Here is an 11,612-nt window from a genome sequence, read left to right as displayed (position 1 = left end):
TCGCTGGCAATAGAGAGTGCGGGAGAGAGTCAGCAGTGGTGATGCAGTGTAAGGTGTTGGGGGGGTAGGCATCTTCGTGCATGCCCCTCGTTGTGTGCCCCTCCCACCACCCAATTTTACTTCATTTGAGGGCTCCCTGGGTTTTGGTTGATTTTGGAACTGGCAATGTCCTTTGGTAAGTATGGGGAGGTGGGCTTCCCTGGTGGCGCAGTGGTTGGGAGTCTGCCTGCTGATGCAGGGGACTTGGGTTCATGCCCCGGTCCGGGAGGATCCCGCATGCCATGGAGCGGCTGGGCCCGTGATCCATGGCCTCTGGGCCTGCACGTCCAGAGCCTGTGCCCCGCAATGGGAGAGGCCACGGCAGTGAGAGGCCCGCGTACCACAAAAAAAAAAAAAAAAAAAAAAAAGGAGAGGTGATGGGTTTTGATTTAGTTTGTCATGGCTAGGCCATCAGTCCATTCTCTGGGGCTTTCCACACAACTGCCTGTCCCCTGAATAACCAAATATAGATGTCACTCTTGTGTCCATCTATAGGGGTGGGATAGGGAGGGTGGGAGGGAGACGCAAGAGGAAGGAGATATGGGGATGTATATATATGTATAGCTGATTCACTTTGTTATACAGCAGAAACAAACACACCATTGTAAAGCAATTATACTCCAATAAAGATGTTTAAAAAAAGTCACTCTTGCTTTGTTTCCCACCCCCATCTTCCCCCAAGAGACCAAAATGGTGATTGTGCATTTCCTCCTCCAGAACCGCAGCCTCCTTCCCCAGGAGGAAGCTGGTCTGCTGTCAGACAGGAGTGGGGCCGCCCGAAGACAGGATCCATCCAGGCCCTTGCCCTGGCCTGAGAGCTAGATTGTCTGAAACTCCCTGAGGAAAGAAAGTCTCCCTGAAGGGATGAAGGGAGTGGCCCTCACTGAAAAGAACTGGATCCCCAAGCCAAGAAAGAATGGCAGGGGGTGGGGGGTTCAGCTGTGGACCTCAACTCTTTTTTTTTAAATAAATGTATTTATTTATTTATTGGCTGCACTGTGTCTTCACTACTGCGCACGGGCTTTCTCTAGTTGAGGTGAGCGGGGGCTACTCTTCATTGTGGTGCGCGTGGCTTCTCTTGTTGCGGAGCACGAGCTCTAGGCACACGGGCTTAGTTGCTCTGTGGTATGTGGGATCTTTCTGGACCAGGGCTTGAACCCGTGTCCCCTGAATTGTCAGGAGGATTCTTAACCACTGCATCACCAGGGAAGTCCCTTTTTCTTAAGATTTTTTTTTTTTTGATGTGGACCTTTTTTTTTTTTTAAGTCCTTATTGAATTTGTTACAATATTGCTTCTGTTTTATATTTTGTTTTCTTTGGCCGCAAGGCATGTGGGATCTTAGCTCCCCGATCAGGGATTAAACCTGCACCCCCTGCACTGGAAGGCAAAATCTTAATCACTAGACCATCAGGGAAGTCCCTAGACCTCAACACTTCATCAATGATCTCATCCAGTATCCCGGTTCTTACAGAATAATATCCACATTGTGACCACCCCCTTGGACTGGACATCCCCAGATGGATATTTCACAGGCATGTCAGACCTACTGCATCCAAATCAAAATCCTGATCTTCTCTCACTCTTCCACCTCCCACCCCAATTCTGTCTTCCCACCACAGCCTTCTTCAGGTCAGAAAAACAGCAATGCCGTTCTTGCAGTTGCCAAGGCCAACAACATCGCGGCCATCCTTGACCCCTCTTCTCTCCCAGGCCCCATAGAATCCTTCAACACATCCTGATGATCTGACCGTTTCTCACTGCATCAACGGAGCTCAGCCACCATCCTCTCTTGCCCAGATTGCTGCTGCACCCTCCTCCCGCCCTTGCCCCTCTGAAATCAAGTCTGAGTGCAGCAGCCAAGTGACCCTTTGAAAACAAACATCAGATCAAGTCACTCCTTGGCTTTTAACTCTCCAACAGCTTCTCATGTTGCTCATAGTAAAAGCCAGTGGCCTTGGCCCTGCTTAATTACCTAGTCTCTTTGGGACCTCATTACCTGCCACGGCTCCCTCCCAACTCACGCTGCTTCATCCACGACTGCTGTTCCTCGAAGGCACAGGTGTCTGCACCTGCCTGGAACACCCTCCCCCACCTCCCTCAGGTGTGTGTCCATTTGCCCAAACATCACTGTGGTAGCAAGCCCATCCTTTTTTTTTTTTTTTTTTTTTTTTTTTGCTGTACGCGGGCCTCTCACTGCTGTGGCCTCTCCCATTGCGGAGCGCAGGCTCAGCAAACATGGCTCACGGGCCCAGCTGCTCCGCAGCATGTGGGATCCTCCCGGACCGGGGCACGAACCCGTGTCTCCTGCATCGGCAGGCAGACTCTCAACCACTGCGCCACCAGGGAAGCCCGCAAGCCCCTCCTTGAGGGCCCTATTTACAATTGCAACCTCTCCTCACCAGCATTCCCTGTTCCCCTCTCCTGGCTAGTTTCTCCATCTAACATGGCTTTTTCACATGTTTGCCACCCTCTCCAAAATGAGCACCTTGAGAACAGGGACTGTGTCAGCTTTATTTTTTGCTTCATCCCCAGTGTCCAGCCAGTGCCTAGCACAGGACAGGCACTCCACGAGTGTTTGTCGAATGCATGGGGAGGGTCAAGGCCTGAGTGCGGGGGCCCTGAGGTGGCAGAATGTCAGATGCAGACAGCTGCAGGGGTGCCCAGGGAGGTGGGTGCTGACACACTGACTGGGGAGTGAGTGGATGGACCTCACAGGCCTGGATGAGGAGAGCCTTCAGTAGATGGACTGAAGACCCGGGACCCCCTTGTCTCTGGCACCACACAAGCCCGTGGGAGCAAGGCAGTAAGGGAAGACAAGTAAAGCTGGGGTTCTTATTAATCGTGGAAACTGGTGGCTTGGAGTCACATTTTGTTGGATTTAGGAAAGTAAATGCAGTAGCTTTTACACCTTGAGTGTTGGGAAGCAATTCATTCCAGAAGTCCCATCATTTAGGGTCCCTATAGGTGAGAAAGGCAGAGGCTCCTATCCAAAAGGCAAGTTATCTAGAGGTCCCACTGGCCCGAGGCATTAGCCCCCGGACTTCAGAACCAGGGCAGCCCCCACCCTCCCACCAGGGCCCACAGTCCCACCAGGAAAGCAGTCCTGGGCTGGGGAGCATATAGGTCTCCCAGGTCGGGTGCTGCTGATGGTGGGACAGTAAGATGAGCAGGAGTTAGGCAGCCGAGGTGAGCCAGGGAGGGAGAGAGGAGGAATCAGGCAGAGGAAACAGCACGTACAAAGGCTAGGAGATGAGAGCACCTGGGACAAAGAGGGGACAGCAGGAGTGTGGCTGTGGGAGGGCAGGACCTGAGCATGGGGTCAGATCTCAGCAACAAGCCTCAACTAAGGCCACAGGAAGGCGCCAGGCAGAGAAATCTCACCCCAGCTATTGTATAAGGAATGAATGAGTGGAGGCAACGAGGCTGCATGGAGCCAACTGGCAGTCAGGATGAATCTGAAGAAAATTTAGAAAGTAGAACGGGCAGGCCTTGGATACTGATGAGATCACTCCTAGTAAAGAACTGATGGTGGTGAAAGAACACCGGATTGGGGCAGGTACAGTAGGAGGGCCTGGGTCTGGCCATGCAAAGTCCACACGAAGAGGCCTCACAGGCCCACGAGGGTTAGGAATGTGGACTTGGAAATCGCAGGACTGTGGTGACTGAAGCCCTGAGAGTAGGCAAGAACACCAGGAGAGCATTCAGTGGGGAGAAGAGTCTCGAGCAGAATGCTGCCAGCTAAGGGCAGGGCCAGCAGGAGGAGAGATGCCCAGAAAGGCAACTTAGAAGGAGCAGCCAAGGCAAAATGAGGAAAGGTGGAAAGCCAGAGAGCAGGTGAAGGCCAAGGGCAGAGGATGCCTCTAGAAGCAGGGAGTGGTCGGCAGCACCCTGGGACGCTGGTTCCATACAGACAACCCCCCACGTCTCATACCAAGTCAGCACTCCCCCCATCAGATACCACAAACGATGTAGAATTTAACAGGTTTATTTGTGTAGTAGGAAGATTCAGGTATATAAATAAGATGAATACTTTCCAATGTACAGTATATCATGATCTGACACTTCATTGAAAAAGAATCAGTTCAATACTGATCAGACAGTGCACAGAGAAAGGTCAGTTGGGGCAAAAATACATGGATTTAGTGAAGTGCCAGAGGCACGGGCAGGACAAACTCGGGACCAATCTTGGTAGCACAGACACTGCAGTGGGCTACATTTGACTACCTGGCACTCCCCAGTGGGGCCAGGGAAGCCGTTTCTATGTTTTGGGGAACTTTCTCACTAAACAGGTCTTCAGAGTGAACAGAACTGAGGAAGTGCCTGACTCACCCAACACCACCAGGCTTCCCAACAATCTTCAACAGAGGGGCCGCTTGTCTCTAAAACTTTGGTCTTCCCCTCCTGTTTTGGAAAGTATTAAACACCAATAAAACTTAAAACTTGGTATCAGCATCGACTCCAGAAGAGAATCCACAGTGCATGAGCGTTGAATCTCCCTGGATGGGTTTCTGAGCCCAGTTTCTGTTCCCCCACCCACAAGACACTCAGGGCTGGCCTCCACCAGCTGCAGGACTCCTGGCCTCTCCTCTGCCTGCACTCCTCCTGCTGTTGCCCCCATGGCTTCTCAACAGTCCTCTGGCCGGACGACAATAAGCCACTGTATCCTGACACTGCCTTTTGTTCTCTTGGCTCCAAGTCCTTTGGTTATGTTGGCCCTGATGTCTGCTCAGCTCTTTCCCTTTGTAATCAGCTCCCAGACACCCAGCCAGTGTGACATAGGCAGCAACACACTGCTGTATGTGTGAAGGATTCAAATGCAACAGAACACAAAGGACATCCTTATAAAAACACATTCTCAACCCCCTTTCTATTCTGGCATTCCCTGGCACAAAGCCAGCAAAACCAGCACATGAACCTAACAGAGGTAAGAAATGGGTGCTCCAGCAGCCGAGGACAGGGACTGCGCTATGGATGATATCAGCAGAGAATCTCACCTGGGACAGAGTCACCAGGTGGCTAAACCCAACTAGAGACTCTGAGCGCTACATAAGGGTCTTCCAAGACCTGGGAGACCACTGCAGCATCTTCAGCCCAAGGCGCAGAGGGCCCTTGCCCCTGGTTTGGAGCCGTTTTCTCTACAGAGAAAAAGCTGCCTGGTTCCATTAGATGCAACGATGAGGGAGGAAGTGCCCGGCCTGGCAAGCATGGGTCCAGAGGAGCGGGAGGCAGGCCCAGGATCAGTCCATCAGAGCAGCTGCTCACTAAACCCCCACAACTGTGCTCCTGGCTCCTGTCATAAGCAACTAACTGAAGGGGAGAGACTACCACTTAAACACGTGGGCCTTGGGTCTAGTCTTCATTCCCCTCAAACACTCAGGAAACAGCCCACAGTCAAGCCAGTGGTTCTAGGTCATCATTATTCTATTGGCTTGAGAACTTCTGGGATCCCCCGTCAACACCATTCCTTCCAAGTGAAGAATGAGCCACCTCAAACACACACTCCCCAACTCCTCCGTCTACATTCGGAAAACTAAACAAAATAGTTTTCATTTTTCATTAATCCGGTGCCTACTCTCCCTTCATTCATGAACCACTGAGATCCTCTGCTAACCTAGAATCCAAGAGAAACACCCCCTATCATCTATCCCCAAGTGGTCACCTGCGTCTACCCTGTTAACACTTTTAAGAAAGCAAGAAATACAAAGCCCCTGACTTGTTATGTGTAAGGACATGAGCGAGAGCTTTAGGCCTTCCCTCTGTACTATCACCTACTACAGAGAAGCTTTCTCTCTCTCCCACTCCTCTTGGGCCCCGCGATGTCCGCTCACACGGAGGACTGCTGCAGGTCCCTGAGCTGTGTGCACAGAGCACAGTTCTTGGCAGAGGGGGACATGGGGTCCAGAGCAAGTCACAGATCAGCCCTTACTGCCCAGGAAGTGGAGGCACCGCCAGGCAAGAGGAAAGGGCCTCCTTCCCCATGGCAAGTCCAGACCAGGGCCAGCAGGAGGTGAGCAAAACCTCAGGCAAACCATTCCTACCAGGAACGGAGAATTCTGGAACTTGTCCACATCCTCTTTCTGGCTTTCTAAATGAAGTGGGAAGTACCCAGTCGCTGTAGATGGGTGTTAAGGTCTGGACTGCTTCTCTCAGAAGGAGAGTGTGGTCACTTTCTAGACTTTGAACACCCAGGCTGTGTGCAGGGCAGGGGCAGTGTAGTGGCTGAGAAACAGTCTCCAGCATCACACAACCCTGGGTTCAAATTACCAGCTGGGTTCAATAAAAACAACTACCATTTATTGAGAGCTTACTATGTGCCAGGCACTGACAAATACTTACATGCATTACCTCATAAAATCCTCACAACAATCCCGAAAGGGAGCTGCTATTATCAGAGCCAGCTGGGTTGGAATTGTACCTAGTAACCTGCCCAAACCTAGGGCTATTTGAGCCCAACGTCTATCTTAACCACTGCTCTTTGCCTGTCATGGTACCTCATTTTCCTCATGTATAAAATGGAGGCAATACCTGATCAAAGGTTGTTTTCTGGATTAAAAGGGATAATGCATCCTTAGCACTGTGCCTGGCACATATTAAGCACTATTACTGTTATTGCAGTTATTATTTATTAAACACACTGCTGGTAACTTAATGACTCGAGAATAAAAAGGAGCCTCATCAGATAGGTAGAAGAGGGGAAGGGGGGCAGGGTTTTCAAAGAGCCAATGGATTTGAAAGCCACTGGCCATAAAATCCTAGACTTCAGATATTCTGGCATTCTGTTCTCATAAATCATCTACATGTTCTAAAATCCCAACACTTCAGCACCCAAAGTATACCTCCCAAACCACCCTCCCAGCTGAGATCTGTCTTTGAAAACACGGCAAACATACGGACAGGTGAAAGCCTTAGTCTATCAAGAGGCAACCCCAGGTAAGAACAGCAGCCTCTACCCACCTGAGAGACCAGGTGAATAAGGTTACTGCTGGTCAACCTGAAAGGGGGGGGCGGGGGCAGTGCTGGGAAGAACAGAAAGATGGGGCCACCTTCAAATGGAAATAGGCAGTCAGCAGCTGTGACTCCATTCCTCACTGAGAACGGGCCCACCTTCTGCAGGCAATGTGGGTGAGCAGAGTTCAGGACCAAGAGGAGGTGGGCCTAGAAGAGCCCTTAAATTAGCCTCATTCATCACCACTTGGTCCAAGCCCAGCACCCTATGTAGGTTGTGCCACAAGGGCCCCCACCCAACAAGGGGAAACAAGTTAGGAAGTGGGAGCGGGTAATCTCTTTAAAAAGTGAAAGCTGGGTAACTGCGTGCATGGAAGGTGATCAAGGGAAAAGGAAGTTCGTTTTCACCAAGACAAGGACCGAATAACGAGGCTCTGCCCAAGAACCAGACCCTCTTCAGGAAGCTGATGCTTTGTTCCAGCCGCTCTTCCGGAGCCCCTGACAAGCACAGTGAGAGTCGGCCCATGGTCTGTTGTCTTGCAATGTGTGTATGACAGTCACCTGGACATCCTTCTGTGGAAGAACAGCACCCTGGGCCTAAGGGAAACTTCCCACCCTGACTGTGGAAGAACAGGAACCCTGGGCCTAAGGGAAACTGCTCCCTCCCCGCTCCACCCCTTCCTCAGCACATAATCACAACGCACAAGAAAGGTGGGCACAGACAAGAGTTACTCCCAAAGACAAAACGCAATGGTGCCTAAGATATCAGTGACACAAGAAGTTGTTTCAGAGGTGCCACATCTAGTACAGTAATGCAAATCTACTTCCTTGGAAACTGACCTTGGGCAGGCTTCTTATGGAGCAAGGTCACTGCTGTCCAGTTTTCCAAGCAATGATGCTCTTTGCCCTGAGTCAGTCACACACACCCCTGCTCCTGGCAATGTCAGGGATGCTCCTGAGCCTGCCAGGGGCTCACTGACAGTCTGAAGATGTGAACTTAAGGATCCATTCGAATCAGCCTCCAGCTAACTCGGCAACTAGCTCATTCAAATCAAAGGGCCCGTTTAGTCTCTGTTAAAATATATTTTTGGAATCTTCTTATACAACATAAGTTACAGGATAAAAAGCCCAGTGGGGAAACAATAAATACCATAAAATGATTTCAGAGTCTACCTGTGTAAGGCTAAGTTACATTTTGCCCATTCTGAAAGAGACATTAGTTTCAAACATACATTACAGAATTGTACAACACTAGAAGGAAATACATCTTAAATACAGTTAAACTATACCTACTAAAATGCTCAGAATATGAAACAGGCAAGAAGTAATAAACATAAATAAGGCCCAGGCTGCCTTAGAGGGTTTCACTTTCAGAAGCAAAACATAGATGTGTACTTTTTCGACGCTGAGAGCAATTGAGAGGGTGGCACATGCACGCAAAGGGAAAAGGCGCGGGTGTCCTGCGAGCAGTCACGAGAACTCGCCAGGGAGGACGCCCAGGCCCAGCCCCTGCAGATGCTCCCTGGTTTCTTCTTCCATCAGCTCCTTATGTCACCAGGTAGGAGCTAACAGCAACTTAAGCTCCAAACGTGGCACACAGGTTGGGCCTCCTGAGCTTGCCGGAAGGAATACTGCGCTTTCCCAAAGGTGAGGAGGCCTGGGGATGATAAGTCCTTCTCCTGCTGGTGAGCACAACCACCACGTGACCCTGGGGAAGCGCCCCCCCGGCCCTCGGTTTCCTCATCAGCAAAGGGCTCATGCCTCTCACCTGAGGTACCTCAGAAGGCTGCTGTGAGAATGTATAGGATTCAAATTGGAAAACAAAACAAAAATCTCTAAATCAGGACTGCACAATATGTATGAACACAAAATCAAATGGGAAACAAAACCATGCATGGGAGTTAGAAACTGAATCCACGACAAGGGAGGGCACACAATTTGTCACATTTTATTTCTCACACACAAAAAAATGGATCTGAAGCAAGTTATGCCACTCATTAAGATCTGCACAGCTGTGTGTTACAAGTCTCTGGAAATTTGGCTGTTTGGTGAAAGATTTTCAATAAATGGGAGAAAGAAAATCAATGTGCTATATAGACACAAGGTGGCATCAGTCTCCTGGCTACTGACTACGAAATTCCCCTATTTCACCAGAAAGCAGGCAGGGAATGAAAAGAAAACAAAATCCCAGCTGACCCTCAGGCTTTCTTGATGGCAGCTCTATTGAGCTTCCAGCTGCCGTTTCCCAGGACCCCCATCAGCAGCCACGTCCACAGGAATGTGCCAGGCTCCCTGATCCCAAAGGAAGACCTATTCAAAGGTGGCTCTCTGCTGCCGGGTCCCAGCTGAGACTCCCTGCTCCCAGGGATCCACCATCTGCCCACAGTGGGGCACCACGAGACAAATGTGGCACCATTCCATCTCTGGTTTGGGGAACCAAGTTCATTCTGCAATCAGAAAACTAGATTCGTTACTCATCACCTCCACTCTTTAAGATTTATTGCTGAGGACAAGCATTTTAAGGACAAGTATTTAGAAAAAGGGCTGTAAGTACTTGCTTTTTGGGTGCCCAGGACATGACTCAATACCTGCAGCAGCCTCTGGTACATGTACTTGTTCAGCCAGAATCATGGAATATGGGAATTAGAAGACAGCTCAGAAAATGAGGACCCACAGAGTGATGTGTCTGTCCTACCTAGCGTCACAGCCAGCACTAAAACCCCATGCAAAAACACATTTTGTTTTTAAGGGGGCCTTGGACCTGAAAAAGAAAAGCCATGTAATGAACTGGAAATAAAAGTTCAGAAGAAAAAAGCTGTTGCACGTGGAAGGTCACACAGCGACTGTGAGCTGAGACATCAAGAGGGTCTGGCCCGTGCTGGACGCTTCAGTGATCTGGGCTGGCTGTGAGCATCTACGGATGCAGTGAGGCTGAGATAAACAGAAATAAAGCAAAGCAGCACCAGCCCAAGGTGCTGAAGCAAGCTGTTGCACCCCCATTTGGCAATGAGAACCAATATGGCACAGAATAATGGAACACACTTGGCCACCAAGCTCTCCCTCCTATACCCCCTTGCTTATTGTCTTGACAAAGCACGTATATTCCAAAAGTCAACCTCACTCCTCTAATTAAAAGGAAACAATAAATAAATCACAGTTGAAAAGAAAAAAGGTAGGTCCCCCTGTAAAATATAAACTACATTTAAACTGGTCACATTATACAAGTGTGCATTTATTCTTCAGAAGCTTCAAACCTCTAATTGGGTTGGGTTATGCAGAGCTGTAAGCAGTACTCTGTGGTTTCAGTGAAGAAGTCGTGGTACAACTGAAATCACTGTTAAGAAGTAAGTGATTTTTAAAACACACCCAGATACACACTTGCCTTAAGAGTTATACATATATATATATATTATATATATAATATATATACACACACACACACACACACAAGACAGCAGCTACGTGGGTGGTCAGCAAGGCCAAGGGCATGGGCACGTGAAAGAGAAGCCTTCTGCTCCCTGTCAAATGGGGAAGCCCCCAGAAAGGATTCAGCAGCAACAAGTCTACAGCACAAACGTGAACGACACCATCCCTGAAAAGACCCAGTTAACCGACTGCCCTATAGGAGCCACTTGAGCCTAAACCCTGTGGGAAAAGGCCCAATTACAGTATATCCTACTGTATACACTTGAAATAGTACAGTGTGGCTTTTCTCCAGACTATTATAATTTTTCATGCTTTCTGAAAAAAATAAAAACTGAAACCTTCTTTCAGTCTGTGATGAAGCGAGGTGAACCCATATCATAAAGCAGAGCTCATACTCCACAGGATTTGTGAACAGAATGCCTATCTGATTAATAAGCCTTCATCCCTCCAGCCTCAGGAGGCAACACTCCCGTAGCTCCAAGGCAGGGATTACTGAGAAGCCCAGGGAAAGCGCTCCAGTAGTAAAGACATCCAAGCTGTGCATCTCTTCCCTGCTGGGGGTCAGCTACAAAGAGAGCTTGGGGGGGTGGGCAGGGGCTAAACTGGACGAACACAGGTGAATGTCCACTCTGATCAAGCCCAGATATGGAAGCTCCAGCTTGGGAGCTAGAAGCACCAAGCAGGTGCTCCAGAGCTGGGCAACACTGTCTTCCAGGTTGTTAAAAACTTCGGTTTTAAAAACCCAAATGGTTTTACCCCCATGACTTCTTTCCAACTCAAAGCTGTAGGTTACTTACAACCCAAATCATAAGCACATAGACTGTACACATAGATTTTTTTCTTTTAAATCCACAAATAAAAAACACTGTAAAAAAAAAAAAAAGAAGACAGTGAGTTGAAGTCTTGTCTTTGTCCAGCTGGGCTTGCCCTGGAGCCCTGCCCCTCACTCAGCCCTGTTCCTGCTCTCCTGGCCCTCGGTGGTCCCTATTCGTCCTCTGTGGCAGCTGTCAGCATCCCCTTGTCAGTCAGGTGAGACTTGAGCATGTTGAAGATGTGGAGCTGCTGATCTGGCCTCAAGGTCAGGAACTGCTGAACCAGCTTACTCGGGTTAGGGCCCCTGGAAGAGGACGAAGAAACAGCACTGAGCAAAGCAGGGGCCAAGCAACTTCAAGGGCCTGATTATTCAAGTAGCTGTTCCCTC

The 11,612-nt window shown here is 49.4% G+C and overlaps 1 protein-coding gene across 1 annotated transcript in view; it reads right to left on the bottom strand.

Annotated features, from left to right (window-relative positions):
* Positions 1–4,009: 4,009 nt before the first annotated feature.
* CDS2 (CDP-diacylglycerol synthase 2) overlaps positions 4,010–11,612 on the bottom strand; it is a 59,309-nt gene continuing 51,706 nt past the window's right edge. Inside the window, exon 13 of the mRNA XM_081255497.1 lies at positions 4,010–11,528. Coding sequence (XP_081111623.1) covers positions 11,396–11,528 — 133 coding nt within the window. The 3' untranslated portion in view covers positions 4,010–11,395. The remainder of the gene's footprint in view (positions 11,529–11,612) is intronic.

The sequence above is a fragment of the Mesoplodon bidens genome (genome assembly GCF_964165515.1).
Source record: "Mesoplodon bidens genome assembly, chromosome: 15".
NCBI classification, from domain to species: Eukaryota; Metazoa; Chordata; class Mammalia; order Artiodactyla; family Ziphiidae; genus Mesoplodon; species Mesoplodon bidens.
The sequence above is the reverse complement of the archived record's forward strand: the minus strand, read 5'-3'. Positions and strand labels throughout refer to the sequence as shown.